Source organism: Mastigoproctus giganteus, chromosome 9 (genome assembly GCF_048544385.1).
Source record: "Mastigoproctus giganteus isolate SK-2022 chromosome 9, ASM4854438v1, whole genome shotgun sequence".
Classification (NCBI taxonomy): Eukaryota; Metazoa; Arthropoda; class Arachnida; order Uropygi; family Thelyphonidae; genus Mastigoproctus; species Mastigoproctus giganteus.
The window spans coordinates 214,281,308-214,301,868 of record NC_143583.1 but is presented as its reverse complement, the minus strand read 5'-3'; the positions used below and the strand labels follow the sequence as shown (position 1 = coordinate 214,301,868).

Sequence of the window (20,561 nt, the reverse complement as noted above, 5' to 3'; positions counted from 1 at the left end):
TAGGTACGACTCTGTAAGAGCAGCAACTAAGAAGGACACAATAAGTCAAGTCTTTGAAGAGGTGGTCTCTGAAAAGAAACAGCCGTACCTGGACATTAAAAGGAGAGACCAGAATATCATTAACCTACATGTGTTCAGGATTGTGGCTTTCTGAAGTTCCTTGAATGTTCTCTGGGAAGCCTATTGCTGCTAGGTTCTTATAGTGGTCTTTTGGCATCATGCCGGTGTAGGTAGTCTTTTCCTTCTTGTCAGTGAAGGTTATGTCCGGTCTATCGTGGAGGACCATCATGTCCATTCTTATGGCGCGGTTGCAGTTCAGCTTGTATGTAGTGGTCTCTAGTGCGGCCTAAAGTTTCTACACTGGTGCGCAAAACTTAAGGACCAGCACTATTTCTAAAGGTTACAACCACAAAATCAAACGAAACAGCCTGTGGCAATTTGCGTAACTGTGGCCGTTCAGTAGAAAGTTGGTGCACATTCAAACATACAAATTTGTATGAATCGTGATGACAGGGCTCACATAAACAGATAAAAGCAGCAGTTTAGCAGTTATGTGCAAATTACCGAATGGTGAGCACGATTGTTACAGATATTAGATTGGTTTCATACAGTGCTACAAATAAGGAAATGGCCAGTAGACAACATCTGGATAACTTTACCCGGGGTCGAATAATTGGTAAGCTCGAGGAAGGTCGAAATGGGGATGCAGAGTTCGGTATCGCCCATAGCATCGTCGGCCTTCAGAACGACATGTACAGCTGTTCGAAGGATCAGTGTTGATCGTCGTCGAAAAACAACGCCCAATGATGACCGCTATATACTCCTACAGGCCAAGAGGGACCGACACTAGACAGCGGGACCCATTGCAAACCAGCTACACAGGAGCACAGGATATCGCGGTTTACTGTGGCCAGGCGACTTCACAAAGCGGACTGTTTGCCCGACGACCAGTACGCTGTGTCCCTTTAACACCTGCCCATCAGAGACATTGTTTAGAGTGGTGCATCGAACATATGGAGTGGACAGCAACGCAATGGGGTAAGATACTCTTTACTGATAAGAGTAGATTCAGTCTCAGCAGCGATTTTGGACGTCAACTAATCTGGCGAAAGGTTGACACACGATATCACCCCACTAACATCACTGAAAGGGATCAATATGGCGGTCGAGGTTTTCTGGTCTGGGGAGGCGTTATCTTGGATGGTCGTACACAACTCCAGATACTGGAAATTGGTACTGTAACCGGCACACGCTACTGTACTGAGGTAATCCTTCTCCATGTGCGTCTGTTCCGAGATGCCATTGGCCCCTAGTTCGTGTTTATGGATGATAACGCCACACCCTATCGTACTGCAGCTGTTGATATGCTGTTGGAAAGTGAGGACATTGTTCGTATGGATTGGTCTGCTCGTTCCATCTATCTAAATCCCATCGAACACATATGGGACGCTCTGGGGAGGCGCCTAGCGGCACGTTCGCACTCACCAGAAAATGTTCACCAGCTGTAGATGGCGCTGACAGAGCAATGGAAGATGTTACCGCAAGAACTTATCAACAACATTGTTCTAAGTATGGACAGGCAGTGCAAAGCCTGCATCGACATTAGGGGGTGGCCATATCTCCTACTGAGGACCACCTCTTCCCTTTGTTCCATCTTTGACAGTGATGCATTTGTATCATGGCAGCCAGTGCTATGTTGTCTTTTTTGAATAAAGTCCCTCTGTACCGTTTTGTTTCCGTTGTTGTTTCTTTCATTTCTGTACCTCACGAGGTTCGTTGGGTATGCTTTTCCCATATCTAGGCCACTCCTATGAGAAGCTACAGGTGGTGAAAACCTGACTGGTCCTTAAGTTTTGCGCACCAGTGTATTTGTAATCAGGTATTCTTTCTCTGATCAAATGGTATTTCTTCGTTAGCTTCTGGTGTTGATTCTGATTGATTATTCGGTCTTGGGGAAGAGCGTCCTGCTGGTTAGCCATGCGTTGGAAGCCTTCTTTATCTCTGTAGTCTTGATGGAGATCATTGTAAGGCCTTCATCGCCCGTTTAATAAAAAAATAATAATTATGATTAAACTAATGCGTTTCGAAAAATTACTATTACCAGACATCTAACTTTTATTTAGTTATCTGTCTGGAAATAGTTCTTTAGTGCTGCTACTAAAGCAGTTCTTGCTTTTCGTCAGTAGGCGTGGATACCGAAATTCTGACTAGGCGAACATCCACTTTTTTCTTATACCCCCTTTGGTTCATTATGAGCATCAACGGTTTTAAGTGCATTACTTTCGACAAAAGCAGGTCTGCGTCTTTATTTGCGGTGATTATTTATATTTACTGAGAGGCAGAGTAAGAATCGGAATGCCCAATTTCTGACTTGACTACGGTTTATCGAAAAGCGCCGGTAAGGTCATGACCCTCGTTATGAAACTATCCCGTGCTCAGCCAGATCACCAATACGAAATCTCACCACGCTTAGGCGGACAGAGAGAAGATCGCAATCTACAGCAGATACGCGCAGCCACGAGACGGGGATTTTCTCTCGGTTAAACGAGCATGTCCTCGTTAATTACTTGGACGAGTTTGCCTACAAACAACCAGCTGCCTTATCCTGTTTAATTTCTACAGCGTCGCCCGGTAATCCATGTGATTGGATTATAAGAGAGAACAACAAATTGGTTATGTGTAATGCGTTCTTCCCTGTCGACAGTTGGGAAATATCCTCTCAAATTGTGGAATAAATCATCTTTCCCCCCATCCCTGCCCCCTTTAGTGAGTTCGGGTGATATGGAATAGTGCGTCTCTCAAACAAATTAAGAGTTACTACTCCAATACACAAAATAGCGCGCATTAGTCGACGTCCAAGGTTGGGGTTTGCCTGTCAGGAGGTCTAAAGCAATTCACCCGCCTCTTTCCTTTATGGATAAACCACGAATATTGCAAAAAACCTAATCAAAGTGTTTCCAAAATGCGAAGGATGAGTTAGAGCCTTGGGTGTTTCCACATTAACGAACATTTCAGTTTGGACACTGCAGTCAGAAAGGACTTATTCCCCTCTAAAACTGCCCGTGCTGGAAATTTAATTTTGTGTCCACGATATAATGGTGTAAGCTGTATTAACAACGTGATAAACAAGCCCTTCAGTTTAAAAATATGTATGGGCAATTTTTAAGAATATTCTAAAGAAAAATAGTCCTGAAATTTTGAAAAAAGATCGGAGCTGTTGTTTTTCTTATTGTTTTTGTGGGAGGGGACAAACTGGGACTTTGGGATTGGGAATTGGACTTAATCTTCCCATGTCCAAAACATTAATTTATTAGCAAATTATTCTAAAGTATAAGATTGTATAAACAAGATATTGTGAGCATTTATGATCCACCCTCGTAGCCTTCATGGCTGTGCCTGGCTGTTTCTTAATAAACAGATAAATAAATTAACAATAATCCGTGGCTGCGCCAATATTCTTTATGTAGAGTGGCTTCCCTTTTTCTTTCTATTTCATATAATGATATATTGCGTGCATCTTTAAACGGAAATAGCAGTTGCGATAAAAAATTCTCAAATTTATTTTTACTTATTGAAACCGTAATTACAAATGGAATCTTATAATTGCATTTAATATGAATATCTGTCAACTGCTTCTTGAATCTATTCAGCTGATAACCCACGCCTGTTCAAACCTTTTTTGTGTCAACCAAATTATATGCTGTCCACGCAAGTATAACATTAGATCAGTATTAGTATCAGCCGTACAGTGCAAGAAACCTTTTTCTGAACCGGCAAAAAGAAATAAAAAATAAAGAAAGAAAAAGCAGATAAGAAAATACAAAAATTATGCGCTTCTCTCTTCACTTCGATAATTATATAATTTGAATTTATTCCAACTGTCAGCCCCAACTACCCGCGGAGGTAACTTGTTCCGATAATCAATGATTCTCTGGTAGTCTGCAATCTAGTCTAAACTTATTACCCTAAAATTTGAATTTATGGCCCTTGGTTCCAGATAACTGTAAAAATCCCACCTTCATTCATCTTTAACTAATCCCTCTCAGAGCCTTATAAATCTCATTCGGGTCCACTCTTAGGTGCCTGGTTGCCAAGTTCTGCAGCCCACATAATAGGAGTCTTTCCTCCTATTATACGGGTCGTCCTTCTGCCGATCTCACCATTTCATTTGCTAGTCTTTGGACCCTTCCAAGAATCTCGATGTCTTTTTTTAGATGAAGTCTCCATACTTGAGCAGTATTCCAAATGTGGACTTACAATTGCTTATACAGTGGGTTTATGACCTCCCTATCTCTACAGGATAACGTTCGATAAATCATCGATAGGATACCATGGGCTTTCCTGTCCGCCTCTTTACATAGCTCAGAAAATATATCTGCCCAGTTCGTAACTCTCAGATCCCTTTATTCCTCCACTATTCAACCCCCACGAAGTCTATAAGTTATTTTGCGCTACTGTTTCCCCAAGTGTACGACCTTATATTTTGCTGCATTAAAACACAGCTTTTCTGACTATTTCTGAAGTCTATTCAAGTCATCCTTCAGGATGACTTGAATAGACTTCAGAAACGATCTACCACTCTTTGTAGGCTGCGAATTTTAACATAAAGCCGTCTATCTTTTCGTCGATATCGTTTATGAAAATTAAAAACAACAGTGGTCCAAGTACCAATCCTTGTGAGTCCCCACTCCTGACGTTACACTAATCTGAAGAATATCCATTAAGAAATCTTTATTGCAATAATAATAGAATTCATCACAATCCTCTTCTTTCTGCCCTGCAGCCACTCAAGTAAGACATTTCAGAATCTTTCTAGTAATCCCAATACGTTCCAGCTTATACAGTTTCCTCTCGTGAGGGACCGAATCAAATTCTTTGAATCAAATCCAAATAAATTATGTCAAAATTGTTCCCTAAATCCAGCTCATGAGTAACTGTGTCAAAATAGCCTACTAAGTTAGTTAATTTTGATTTTCCCTTAACAAAATATTTTGTGTCCTTTAGAATGTCATATCTATCTAAATATCTCAGGATTGCAATCTTAATCATTGCCTCTAAGATTTTCCCTACCACTTAATTCAGACTAACTGGTCTTTAGTTACGAACTTCAACCGCCTTTATGTATTGGCAATACGTTGGCTTTTCTCCAATCCAAAGGAATCTCTCCGGAGTCCAAAGATGCCCTCATAATTAACGTCAATGTTTCAATACACTCCCTGGAAGCCTCCCTCAAAATCATTGGGTATATGCCATCAACTCCGGGAGCCTTACTTTCCTTTATGCCGAAACATTTTTCTAATAAACAGCCATCTGTAATTTCGAAATCACTAATTTCTTATGGCTCTGCTTCACTCGCACAGCTTCTTGGAGAAGTCTTTCCTCAGTAAAGATCAATGCGAAATGCGTATTCAATTCATCAGCAACATCTTCCAAGTCTTTCCCACAACCAGATAAATGTAAGTGTACGGGTTCGCCCAATTTAAAAACATCCTGCACCATAATTTCCACTCAAATTTACTATTCACATACTCTTTGATAAACATATGTTTTATCAAGGTTTGTCAGAGGCGCAATCTCGATATAAGGGAAAAATTATTCAAGCAGGGGGAGCTTTTCCAGAACCCTTACTCTCACTGGACGAAACAGACATGTTTAGTTATTTGTTTAAACAGAGGGAAAAACTGCAAAGAGATTAATAAAGAAATAAACTTTTAGAAGATTACTGCTTTGGGCGATGAAAGACTAATAATTATTTAATTAAGCAAACAAACTGAATAATGAAAGCGATGGGAAACCACATTCGATCTGCTGGATTATTCAACCAGATATAGAAAGAAGTAAGCAAATGTTTGTTTGTTGAAAACGGAGAAAGAATTTCAGCATCGATTAATTCTCTAATAATGCTGTCAGTTTACATAGCTCTCAGTCTATTATACATTATCAAAACCGCTCAAAACCAATCATTCGAAAAGACTCTCCACCAGGAATCGTGTTCATGATATTAATCACATTTAATTTGCTAATTTTTAAATGCGAAATTAAGTAATTGATGGGGCCTACAGATCATTAACTGAGGATATTAGAAACGAATATTAGAGATGGAGCGAAAACAATTGAACTAGTAGTGCAGTGGATAAAAGAATTGGTGAGTTTATTATTTTGGGTATACGTGATGAAATCTAGATTTAGGCTTTTCCTCCCTATCTCTATTCTTTTGACAGAAAAAAAATGAAGGAAGTGATGTAAGTGAGAGATAAATAAACAACATGTCAGCGTGAAAATAATTTACTGATTAAGCACTTCACTAAATTGGAACATTTTTTCTTAACCCTTATATTACTCTCCATTATATCTTTGGATACAACGAATTTTCAAAACATTCATTGCCAAATTAAATCGCCATTCACTTTTTTTTTGTTCCATATTCAAGGCAGTATTTTAAATTTTACGTGGAGATGCACCCGGTAAGAATTTAAGTACTTGTTAAAGTACTTTAAAGGTGACCTAACCCGGTGGTGCGCTCGGTTAGATCAACTTGTTTTCTTTAATATTAAAGAAAAATAATTATCAAAAATACGTAAATGAAGGACAAAAGGCACAAAAAATGAGAAATTTAGGAAGCAAATTGAATGGGAGGGGCGAGTTCAACTGGATGGGAGAGATCTCATGATCTGGTGTAATCAAGAGCCTTAAGGGAAGTTGCACGGAGCACATGGTATTTAAATACAGAATCGGCAGAAGACATGCGAGGATATTTATTTGAAATTTCATCCACGCATCCTCGTGGAGCAATTCGGTTATGGTCGTCTGGCTGCGAAGTTCCCATTGCCTTGTAAAGCTGGTAACACGCCTTCTTTATCCCGCTGATAGCTCAGAATCACGTGTTCGGTTCCCACTGCTGCCTTTACGATATTTTCCACTGGTCTGGAACTGCGACTGTAAAAGTTTTCCCTCGGGTAGTTGTGGTTTTCCCGTTACAAACACAAACTAATCAAAATGTTTTTATCATTTTACTCACGCATCTTCTCATACAGCAAGGAGCTGTTTCTTGGAATTTGAGTCAGGAATAAAATAGGCACGAAGGTCAGCTAACAATGAACTTAAGCAGTAAGAGATAAACGAGAATACTGATATATTGCTCCAAGAATGAAAGTTAGCAATTTTTAAAACAGAAAAATGTAGAGGGGATGAAGATATTATGATCTTAAATAGCCCTTCTTATATTTCGAGTTCCCGGCCCTTGGTGTACCATACTTCTTTTAAAAAGGTCTAGACCTAACCATTGCACCACTGCTTGGAGAAAGAACCAATGCATCACTAGAAAAGCCTTCCTGGATGCTTAATAATGAAACAAGACTCCAATCCTAGCAGTAGGTTAACTCTACAAGAAGGTGTAACCACCCATTTGACTTCTCGTATTGTCCTCTTGCCTTCATTGGCCTTGTAGGTAATACTTGTGTTCTGCATGATACTTGGAGTTGTTTGTTGTATTTCAGGTTCTTTAGCGACTTAGGCCATACTGCGCAGTATGATGTCTGTAAATTGCGTGGTCGACTTGCCTGTTTGGTAGATGATAAAACCCGAGTTTCCGGGATAAAAACTATGCTGCCCTCGGCTGAGACTAACTAACTCAACCACGTTGTGAAAAATCGCCCATAAAAATTCCTCCCATCACCAACCGGATTCGAACTCAGGTCTTTTCCATTTGGTGGGGGGTTGGATGGCGATTTTACCAAGTGTGGCCATTCCATCCGAGAGAGCTGGGTACTTGGAGCAGAGTTACATTTTGGTGATATATGAATTGAACGTGCGATAGCTAAATAAGTAGAGCTGTAAATGATAGAGCTTTAGAAGGAAAAAGCAAGAAATGGTTTAAAAATTATGGAATGGGCATTACAAAATTTCCTTTTAATATCCCACAAATTAAAATAACTTTTGCACGATTCATTACTGGAAGTCAAGAAAATTTTGGTCAGTTTATTAACCTACCAGGTTTCTTAAATTTATGTATACGGAAATATTTTAAGCGTTTTGTTAATTTTTGACCACTATGACAATAATTTTACTAAGGTTAAAGGAAATATTGTTTACATATTCACAACAGTAGTTGCAATAAATCTCAGCAATGGGTGAAAATTACTGACGCCCGTGCACCTCTTGGTTATACAATTAACAGAAGAAAAAGCAAAGACAAAACCCCAAAAGCATTAGAAAATTATTAAACGTGCGCCTTCTAAAGTGGATTTCTGATCGCATAACTTTGGACGAGTCCGCAGCTCGAAGAGAAAGGAAATAAACATTACGGAAATCAGGACGCCCGTGAATCAACGGGGCCACTGGTTAACTGCAGGATGTTAGTCTTCAACAGAACGCATCTGCTTTTCGTCATGCTGCTATCCATGAAGACAGTTGAGAGAAATCATTCTGATGTCGAAATCATTATTACATGGCATTAAAGGCGATTATCTCTCCTAATCTACCTCTGTCCGTGATTGGTACTTGAGTCTAAGATTATGATTTATGGAGAAGTCTTGCTGAAATTTTCTCCGAATAAAGTCGTGTCACCTTCTCTTATTTCGTTATCAACCATCTGCACACTTAGCTAAAAAGTGGAAAAAGATAGTCACCGAACAGACGTACGGAAACTGCAGAGTAACTTGATGTTGGAATAAGCTTCCACCTAATGGTGTAGAGGTGGCTCGTTCGGATAAATTTTTGATTAGAACGAATTATTGAAGGTAATGGGAAAATTAAGCCTCAAGCCAAAATCTGTACTGTCTAATACTAAGGGATCATCTTCACTCCTTAACATATTAAGGAGTGAAGACGATCCCTTAGTATTAAAAGAAAATATATTTTTTTATCCATTAATTTTGTTAAATGCATTCACGCCGATTCTTCTCATAGATAGGTTGGAAAGCGAGTACGTTCTATTTCAGCATAACTTAATCCACATGGTAATACCTTTAATCCAGATAAGATTATTATTAACTCTTTTTAACATACCTACTCAGGTGAATAATTTGCTTTCCCACGAGGAGGATTGATTGAGGTTTGGGTCTGACAACTGTTCGAAGACGTTACAGGTACTAATTAAGCATTAATAGGAATGACCACAAATAATGCTGCGTGGTTAAAAAGTAATAATTGTCAACGACAGATTTGCAAATAATTACACATTCCCATCCTTAGAATGACTGAATTTCGTGGATGCAACTTACCCAGTCATACGAAAATCGTCCTATTGGGTCATGAAAAGTGAGAATTGTGTAACACGAGAATTCAGAAAGACCTGCGACTCCAAACCCAAAGTAAAGAAAGGTTTAGATAAAGCCCTTCGTTACTACTACATATCACATTAGCATTTACACTGAAAACGAACCCCTGCTGAAGAAAGAGCAAATGACAGACAATAAAGACCTATCACTCAATAATAATAAACCTCATGCACGTGGTACGAGTATCCATCGCATGATGGGGAAAACCCATTAGGAGAAGAAAGAAATAATAACCATCTCCATAGATGGATGATGTTACAGAGCATTAATAATTATATTGCATCAAGTGTGGCGCAGGATAAAGTCACTCGCGTTCATTCATTAGGCAGAGGGGTCGGTTCTAAAAGTCGGAGACAGTCTCCCAAGGCAGATAGTGGAGCTGTGCCCCGTATGGCTACCAAGAGAAGGGCAAGACCATCCAGCCCCACAAAATGTAAGTGCTTCCTTCGCAACTGCGCTAGTGACCACCCAAGAAGGAAGAATACACCAACACACGAAGGAGCATACGTTCATCATGCGAGCTTGCTACAAAATAACCAAGCTAGAGACCGATATGACAATGTACAGGTCGAGACTACATACCAAGTTGTTGGAACAATTCGGATATTGAGCAGCGAATCGCAGACCAAAGAACCATCGTCACGAAGAACCTGATAGCCGCTGCAATCTTGGAAAAAAATCAAACAGGACATGAGCGATCAAGTACAAACAATATGGTCAATACGGAACCAGAGGTGGAAGAGAAAGAAGCAATACAACCCAGAGCAGCTGAAGTGGAAAGAGACAAGGGTCATGATATCCAGAAGAGAAGACGAGTGGAAAGAGACAAAGTCATGATATCCAGAAGAGAAGACGAGTGGAAGGAGGCCCTAACAGAATTCGAAGGACTGGACCCCACAAAGACCCACGTGATACTGTGCTGCCATATCAGTCACTACGATTAATGGAAGCGAGAACAGTAGCAGAAGAACCGAAAACAGAAGGAACCACCAGCTTAGGAAAGTCAGCAGAAGATAGCAGAATTAAGAGTCGAGAGGGCCAATTTACCCAGTACCAACAGGATAACAGGAGTAAGAAATTGATTGAAAAAGTGAAGAGCATCTACAAAGAGAGAGTGTCCACAGCAAACAGAAGACCAAAAATCAGAGAATAGGAGAATACTTGGATACACTGAAGCAGAACTTCCTCACACTCAGAAAGACACTAGCCCGATACAAAGAGAGTTCCCAGAGGAAAATAAACAACCGAATCTTCGATAAGGACCAAAGATTCTTCTACAGGAGTCTCGGAAAAGACAGGAAAGAAGAGAACGGACCACCCAAGTAGATCTGAGGAAACAAAGGGAGTAGGACATAACAGCCGAACCCCCTGGATAGAACTAAAACGGAATAAAACCAAGGATGTACAAGAGATGAGAGTGGTAGATTCGAGAGGAAGGAGTAAAACAGTAGAATTCCCACAACTGGCGAACCAGAATAGATAACATCCATAGCCACTGGTACAAGAAGCTAACTTGTACACACATCTGGCAGTGCAGCTCACCCGAATGTTAAGGCACCCCAAGTTCGAATCCTGTCGATGACGCGTGGAACTTTAATGGGCTTTTTTCACTCCTGAATTAGTCTCGGGCGTAGTGGCTGAGTTACTCGGTCTCGGGCATAGATAGCAAGGTTCCCGCTCAGAAAATGGAGTTTTTCGTTCAGCAAAACAGACAAATCGATCGTTGAACATCATTAACAGACATAAGACACGCAGCACGGCAGAGGAATTTAATTATTCCGGTGGTCTAAAAATAAGTTTTTTTTTTTTTTTTTTTTTTTATGTTAAGGCACCCAGAGACAATCGCAAAATTTCTTAATCAAGGAATCACATAAAGCCTAAAGACGAAGATACAAGAAACCCAGCGAAATACAGGCCAATCACCTGCCTCCCAACGATGTACAAGATCCTGACCAGCTGCATAACCAAGAAGATATGAGACCACTTGGAAAGCTAAAACATAATGGCCTAACAGCAGAAAGGATGCAAGCAGATGAGCAAAGGATGCAAGGAGCAATTAATCATAGATGCCGCGGTTATAGAGAAGCCTACAAGAAGCAGCGTGACCTGTACACAGAGTACATCGATTACCGCAAGGCGTTAGACTCGGTGCCTCATAGTTGGCTAATAGAGACGCTTAACATCTACAAAGTCAGTCCAGTAGTGATAAATTTCCTAGGAGCAACGATGGCGAAATGGATTACCACCATTAGGGTTGAGAATATCACAAACAGAAGATTCCCCATCAGAAGAGGAATCTTTCAGGAAGATGCTCTGAGCGCACTGTGGTTCTGTACTAGCACAGCAGCAAGTACGGATATAACCTCAAAGAAGGAAGGAAGAAGCTGTACAACTTCACCCACCTGATGTATACGGATGTCATCAAGCTCTACGCGGCAACCGAGAAGCAACTCTAGCAACAACTCCGGATCATCGAAGATATCAGGATGGAATTTGGTTTGGGAAAATGCAAGACCCCATGGATAGCATCATGGAAAATTAGTCGGCCGAAACTACTAGCTGCAGACTGATAAAGAGATCGAAGCCATGGCAGAGGAAGAACCTACAAATACCTGGGGATGATGTCTCAGCAATTAGAGCACAAGGAAATGAAGACCTGAATGACTGAAAAATACCATCACAGACTCAGAAGCCTACTAAAGCAAAGCTGAACGGAGAAAATCAGTTAAAGCTGCAAACACCTATGTATTCCCATACTCCTTCTGTGTCATAGACTGGATTAACACCGAGCTTGAGGATATTATGAAAAAAGACAAGGACAATGGTGATCAAGAGCCGTCAACACCACCCAAAGTCAACCGTGGAGAGACTGGCAATATCTTGGAAAGAAGAAGCCTAAAGACCTCATCGAGCAACAGGAAACAGCGATTGATCACCTGAAAGGTTATTTCCAGAAACGCACAGTAGCACTCCACCAGGCCATAAGGAAGATAGACAAGCGGTATTCCACACTCAACCTAAGCTAGGATTCTCCTCCCACCCAGATGGCACAAACAAAGCTAGAAAGAAGGGCAAAGAAGACACTCCATGGTAGACACTACATGATCTCCATCAAGATCACATAGATAAAATTGCTTCCAAGAGCCGTTGTGATTAGAACATGGTTCGAAGAGTATTCGGCAGATTTTACCACCATGGAAGGCCCTCCCTCTTCGCTGGACATGAAACCATGTGGAGGATTTTTGGGATGCTGTGGAAAGGTCCGTTCGAGCTTTGGATCCTTCACCCAGGAATGCGACAGAATGATGGACAGCGGTGTAGAAAGCATGGATGGAAATACCTGTGGAACTGAACTCTTTCGAGAATGATGATAATAACTAGAATGTTCACGAAAGGATGACTGACAAAGAATGAATGACTCAATGCCTCGTCGTGTGTCCTTATCCGGGCGAAAGGTGCGCCTAGAACATGGAACCAGAGGAGGAAGAGCAAGAAGAAATACAAGCCAGAGCAGCTGAAGTAGAAAGAGACAAGGTCATGTTATCCAGAATAGAAGACCCTAGCATAATTCGAAGGAATAGACCTCACAAAGACCCACGTGGTACTGAAGCAGAGACCAAATAGAATCCCGTGGAGAGTCACAGCAAACCTCATTTGGCAAATTACACCATATTTCCTCGACAAAAATTGTGCAACACTGGAGGCCATCCACACAGCCATATGCTGTTCTGCCATGCAGTCATTACATTTAATGGAAGAGAACGAGATGCCAGCAGCAACAGAACCAAAAAAAAAAAAAAAAAACCGCCAGCTTAGGAAAGAAGACTTTAGAAGCGTTGTTTGTTTGCGATCTTGACTCTTAATTAAGAGTCATGATCGCAAACAGACAACGTCCACATCAAACATGAGACTAAAAATTCAGATAAGAGAATACTTAGACACACTGAAGCAGAACCTCCTTTCACTCAGCAAGAGACTGCGCCAATACAAAGAGAGCTCCCAGAGGAAAATAAACAACGGAATCTTCGATGAAAACCAAAAAGTCTTCTACAGGAGTCTAGGAGAAGACGAAAACGGACCAGCCGAGCAGAAGACGATCGAGGAGTTCTGGGGCAACATATGAAGAAGTGAAGTAAGACATAGCAGCTGAGCCCTCTGGATAGAACTAGAACGGAGGAAAACCAAGAATATGCAAGAGATGAGAATGGAAGATTCAGAAAGAAGACGCACAACAGACACCTTCGGGATCATAGACTGGACTAACACCGAGCTGGAGGATATCACGAGAAAGTAAGGACAATGATGACCGAGCCGCCAACACCACTTGAAGTCAGCCGTTGAGAGACTGACAATAGCTCCGGAGGGAGGGAGGGAGGAAGGGGCTTGATAGACCTCATCGAGCAAAAGAAAACAGTGATAGCCAACCTGAAGAATTACTTCCAGAAAAATGCAGCAGCAGTCTACCAGGTGGCATAACCCACTCAACCTAAGCGAGGAGCCATTCCTGCCCAGAAGGCCCGAACGAAGCTAGAAAGATGGGCAAAGACGACACTCCATGGCAGACATTACAGTGACCTCCATTAAGACCATATAGATAAAATGGCTTCCAACGCAGGGCTCAAGAGCGGGATGCTCTTCTCCGAGACTGAAGGAGTCATGCTTGCCATCCAAGAGCATGTAATCAATGCCAAGAACTATAGAAAATGCATCGCAATGGAGCCCGGAGTTCAGATGACATGTCGATGATGCCACCGGCTCAGAGATGATCCAACACATCACTGCAGGGTACAAGATGATCATCCAAACGGAGTACACTCACAGCGACGATCAGATGGCCAGGACAATACATCACAGGCTAGCGCAAAAATACCAGCTGATCAAAGAATGTGTACCGTATTACAAGTATGAACTCCTTGCCGATTTGTCACTCCATATGTTTACCTAAATTCACGAACAAGTGTTGTCGCGAAGTCGCCAATAAAAGAATATTACAAATGTATTCCACAGGTCTTCTCATGTGCCAACAATCGACAAACTTTACCAACATAATAGACAGATCATACAATTACCAACGTTCAAATCTGGGTTCAATTCTGTATCGAACCACTTCATTCTACACCACTGTCTCCATTTTGCAACTCGGATAATAGGCTACAAAGTGCATTCGGGGTGATACATTCAATTCCGGCATGAAACAGTTTAATTGGAATTAAAAACTGTTTAAAACTCAAACAGTAACTCAAAAATTCGTTAACCTGTATAAAATCTACAGGGACCCGAAATGTAGTAATTCCGGTCAAATCTTGCTATTTCTAAATTGGGTGTTGCTACTGCTTATTGTGAAATCCTTCAGAATCAACTTACAAATCAGGTAAGTGACCGTAATATTCCACGATATAACTGATGAGAAATTCGCTTTGTTTATTTTTTTATTTATTATTAAAATTAAACGATATCCTCATCAAAATCCTTCAATTCCTAGATTTTGCCTTAGAACAACACGTAAACGCTATGCTATCCTTCTGAAAGAAAAAAGAAAAAACAAAAAAGTGAATATCCTCAGCAAACCACTTTTTTGTTTTTTCTTTCAGATGGATCAATACAATGACAGTCTTTCCAACTAAAACCATTTAGTTGTTCCCGGGGTAAATAGTATGGCGGAGAAAGCCCTAAATGAAGGTCCCACACGCAACTAATGAAAACGGTCTGGGAACCATCAAGAGAGGATTATCGCATCATATGCCAGAGGTAAGCTTTAACGTTAATTGAAAGAAAAGATTAAATAATTTCCAAAATAAAGCTTTTCCACTGCCCCCAATCAACAGGTACATCATAACACAACCCAGGACTTTTCTGGTTGACCATACGCCTCGGTTTGCCATTCAGGAATCATCCTGAATTCAATAACAGCATCAACCAACCAATGAATCAGACCCAAAATTACATTAGCACATAAATCAATTCATTCTTACACTCCCTATATGGAAGAGCAACGCAATAAAATCTTTCAGAATGTTTAGGAGTCAAATCTCTGCAAGAGTTCAAATCCATCTTATCTGCATCCAAAGAAATGAAAAAGTGCTTCTTCCTACAGTTATCTACCAGATTCGGGGCAGCTCTGCCAAACAACCTGCATCATTTTGCCCGTATTGACTACACTGCCGCAACTACACAGATTCTACACGTTATATAGACAACACAGAGCTTGCAATGACGTACGTTAAAAAAGGTCCCTCTTGGGAAAATGCCCTCTCAAGCATTCTGTTTACAGCTATCGTTGTCCCCTCAAACTTACTTGTAAAGATAACTACTCTAATAAACATCTCAATAAACCAAAAACATTGGGAACTTCAAGATTACTTAAACATCTTTCAGCTATTCGTCAACCTGTCTGTCCAAATGGTGTTTGGACATTGAAATATTATCAAGTTCAGTGGGCTAATTAAAGAACAGGTATATATGCAATTGAGAAACTGTTCTTACCTGGAACACCTGTAGAAGTCAGAGTACCCCGTGTAGATACAGTTAATACTGTTGTCTCCGAAGAATGTCACTGCCATATCTTGGGTTGTTCCTGAAAGAATAATTAATCCAGTTAAATTTTCTTCACAGTGTTAGCTTCAGTGAAACGCATATTCTGCATTGATGAAAGTTCTTAGCAAATATTTTGTGATTTTTTTTCAGCTGCATGTGCTGTTTTAGATGCATGTGCGCAAATTTCAAAAAGGTTACACGAAAAGTGATTACTGCCTACTTGAAAAACCCACACCCTTTTAAACACTCACCGGATAATTTGGAAATGATTACGTTACAAACAACCCCAGGTATAATTGTAATCTTACCGATAGCAGGTGGGATAGAACTCCTGCGTCCATATCTGCCATTTGGATAGAACTGCTGAGCCGTTAGTTCCACCATTAAGCAAGACACGATGATAGCCACCACGAGCACCCTTGTCACTGTCGATGTGATTTGGCACGTCATTCTGAAAATAAAGATTCCTTTCTTAGAATCGAACTTGGCGCAGATGTAGTTTACCTCTAAACAAATGAACTGGTAACAGAGGATTTAAAAAGAAAAAAACTTTTCTGAAAATTTGGGATTTTTTATTTTAAACATTTAACTGGATGAAAACTAACAGTAATTTGTAGACCTTAATCTTTACTCAGAACTATTTCTTTACAGCAACATTGGAAAGAAATAGTTCTCATTTGGTCTTCATTAAATGATTAAGAATCTTTCTATGTACGGGCATTGCGACTCGTTAATCGAAGTCAAATTGAATGAAATATGATTAGAAAGGAGGTGAAATTACAGCAGGACACAGTAGAAACTGTCTACGTGATAGAGTGGAGATGGTTTGTAAGACACGGACAATTAATTCAACTTACTTCTCTTTAAGATAGTGTAGGAATTTAAGAGCATTGTTGGGGTCAACGCCCCTCCAGTACGGAGTTGTTTAGAAGAAAAGTATCACCGAGAGGAAAGGTGAAAAACCAAATTTTCTTTTCGATGCAGAAGAAGCATAATTTACAATAAGTTTATGCAAAGAAAGGGAAGAAGACAGGTTGTCTTCCACCTCGATGTTCCCATTGAAGAGTTGTGATCTTATCTAGAAATATGATGTTACTGATTGGGGCAAAGAAGGTCATTTTTGAGAGAAATAAGATAGGCGGAATTTTTAGATAGTATTTTATTAAGTTTTCCTTTATCCCATTGGAGAATTATCTGCAGATCGCAATTTAAGGAATTGTTGATTGATATTCAGAAGGCAAAGCTATCTGTGGAGAGCAGGGTTTCCCAAAATTGAATCTGGAATTACAGTGCGCAGTCTTCGAAAAAAAACCAATGGACAGGATTTCCAGTTAGTGAACGAAGTAACTAATATAAGACGAAAACAGTAGGAGAAAGAACAGATAACTGGGAGAACACAAGCATTAGTGGAGATATTAGAAAACAAAACTATCTACACTGAAAGGATAGAATTCATCGGATACCTGGTTCCGGGCAAGGTGACGCTGTCACCCCTCTCGCTAGTGGACGAACCCACCACTTGGCAGGTATATAAGTATGCTACATCACTGCATTCACCGAAGACCGAAAATAGCACAACTTCACCAAGGCCATCAGGCGATCACTAGCCGCAATAGGTTATGGGAGCCGCCGAATCACCAGAATCCCATTGCTAACACCATTCTACACCTCAAATGGGTGAAAGAACATCGGCACTGGACCTTGGATCGTTGGAGACGGATCTCCTGGTCCGATGAGTCCCGTTTCAAGTTATTTCCAGCGGGCGGGAGGGTGCCTTATCTGGCGGAAACCGCACGAAGCTATGCACCAGTTATGTCAACAGGGAACTGTTCAAGCAGGTGGAAGGTCGGTAGTGGTCTAGGACGAGTTCAACTGGCACACGTTGGGACCTCTGGTACTTCTAGACATCTCTGAATAGTCCAGGTTACATGTCCATCCTTTCAGACCATCTGCATTCCTTCATTGTCATCGTGCACTCACAGGGTAATGGACTCTTCCAGTATGACAATGTGCCTCCCCCACAGAGCCGTCGTAACTACAATATGGTTCGAAGAATATTCAGCAGATTTTACCACCATGGAATGGCCTCCCTGTTCACTGGACATGAACCCTGTGGAGCATCTTTGGGATGCTGTCCGTTCGAGCTCACGATCCTCCATCCAGGAATGCGACAGAATTATGGACAGTGGTGCAGCAAGCATGGATGGAAATACCTGTGGAACACTTTCCTCAAAAATTTCCTTATCCGGGCCTACTCGTTACTCGGTAGGTGTCCCATGACTTCTATCCAATATTACACTTATTTGAATGGTTTTGAGGAAACTGGCTACCCAGTTGAAAAAAAAAAAAAAAAAGGCAAACTATAAGATGGAAGCTTGTTTAGAGGACCTTTGTCTAAACGCAATCAGAAGTCTTAGAAATATCAATATTGCTAAGTTCCCATTTATTTAGGCTAAAGGTGAGTACTATACAGCAAGTCAAAATATCGCCAGTGCATATCGGTAATCATTAATCACATGTAAAGTTTCGAAGTAGTATAAGAATTGCCAACCGATGAATTTATTCATTGATCAAAAAAAGTGGGATGTTAATTGAAGAGAGGGATCAGTCACCATTTTTAAGAATTGGCTACATATAAGCAAATTTCCATGCATGAGGAAAAACATCAATGGCAACATAAAACAGAAATAAAATCCGGTGCACAAGGTTTTATTGAGAAAGTGGAAAAATGCCTTAAGTTCCTCAACTATTCCTCTATTATCCTTCTGTCTGAAGGCACTGAGCACCATCCCGCCCTGTATCATGTTAACCTCCCAAAACCTCACTTTTCGGGCTGCTTTATGTCCCAAAAGAAGTTGTGCCATCCTCCCCCGCAAGCTATCAGTTTTCCGACCAACCTAACAATGCCTCAATAGGATTAGCAAATATCCTTGCACCACACTTCTATTTGACTCCATCCTTGCAAGAACAGTCTCTGCTTAACAAGCAAAGACGACGCTAAGAAAAATTCTACCCCAGAAGCCTTGCACGGTCTCTCCATGGTCGAATTCATTGACAAGGCTCTCGTCATGTAATTCCACCTGTCTTACCTGGACAGAATTGCAGACACTTTGAAATTTATACCCAACTCACAACATTGTGCTCAAGTTCATCTGGATTGGGTGCATTACTAATAAGATTGTGATAAATGAGCTCGACCAACTCAGCTTTGCCTGTTATTTGGATGAAAATCCAAAGTTTCAGGTGGAGTAAAGCAAGTGTTAATGACGGCACTGTTGAATCCAAATGCAAAATCGAAGACTTAGATTACTTTAGGCTTAGTGTGGTGTATCTTAATCAATCAAGATTGAGGCTCGAAATTTCTTTCTGTACCCACTACTGGTATAATCTCCCTATTTCTAAAATATAGACATTTTAAGAGATTTGAAACTCCAGACTAATATAGTCGCAAAAATCCTTTTGCGACTAGAAAAAAATATATATTTTTTCTCATCCCTTACAAAAAAAGGCAGTACAGCACACCACCTGTAAACACTCTAGAAATTCTTCACGCTACCTGCGTAATTGTACTTATTTTTAAAAATAAAAATCCGCTTCTTTCAAACCTCTCTTCTCTCACATTTCTACAAAGCAGTTTCTCTTTCGTGCTTTGATCGCGCATTTCCTGAGAGAAGAGAGATGACATTTTCGCGAACACTGTGCGTATATCAAAGGTACAGAGGAAGAGCGGGATTGGCTCTAAAGATATCCGATGCAAAAAACGTAAAAAAAACTAACGAATAATAAATAAAGCTCGCCTACATTAAAGTAAACATGAAAGTTCCGCTCAGGTTCATCCTAAATTTTGTTTGCCTAATGACGTACAGATAACATCGGATTCTCTTAATACTTAAGCATCATTCGGCTCGAAAGAAAAGAGTTTGTCTTTCAATAATTATTCCAAACGCGAATCGTTACAGTGATTAAAAGAAACAAACTGCTCTATTCTTAATTTAGGCGTTATATTGCGTCTATTAAATGAAAATGACGTTATAGTTATCCATTTGATCTTTAGAGAAATAAAAGAAGCAAATGTATTCATTAGCACTAACTACATTTTTCTGTCGCCTCTGTGATGTTTCCTACATCAGAAGCGACCAAGGGAGGCGTTGAATGGAAATCCAGTGTAAATTGATTCGTAAATGAAAATATTCGCGTCATCCTCAAAAAACTTCCCTACAGAAGACAAGTCACTGCATCACTATCTTGAAATCCATATATTTATATATAAACGATTATTTTTGAATCTTTCAGAAAAATTCACCAAGAGTCCTCATTTGAATGAATGATGATGTCGAAATTTAACGCACGACGAATCTAACTAAATAGAACCTGTTCTGCCTCTGTATTCCTTTGGAGCTCACCTAGCACACGAGTTTAGTTCACGGATCAGTTGAGCATTCCAGTTAAAAACTTTTCTGACCAGCTATTGATGGCAAAGATAATCAACAGTCGAACATGGAGAATACAAACACAACGAAATTTAATATCAATTTATACACTTCAAAGGACCATAAAGTTTAAATTAATTAGCAGGATGGAACAAATAACCAGACAACAGGATGACATTTTTGATCATAACATCCCGATGTATCCTATTCCCACTGCCTTCTGAGGGATCGCTTCAGAAACTTCCTTTTTCATTATGATATACCACAATTTCTAGACAGATGGAAATTCAACTTCAAAGGTGAAACTTCAATATATATT

General features: G+C 40.3%; 1 protein-coding gene across 1 annotated transcript in view; it reads right to left on the bottom strand.

The window, feature by feature from the left end:
• LOC150081116 (uncharacterized) overlaps nucleotides 1-20,561 on the bottom strand; it is a 73,401-nt gene that overhangs the window by 15,381 nt on the left and 37,459 nt on the right. The window contains exons 2-3 of the mRNA XM_090381363.1: nucleotides 16,121-16,263; nucleotides 15,762-15,852 (exon numbers count right to left, since the gene is read on the bottom strand). Of these exons, the coding sequence (XP_090237489.1) occupies nucleotides 15,762-15,852; nucleotides 16,121-16,262 (233 nt within the window). The 5' untranslated portion in view covers nucleotide 16,263. The remainder of the gene's footprint in view (nucleotides 1-15,761; nucleotides 15,853-16,120; nucleotides 16,264-20,561) is intronic.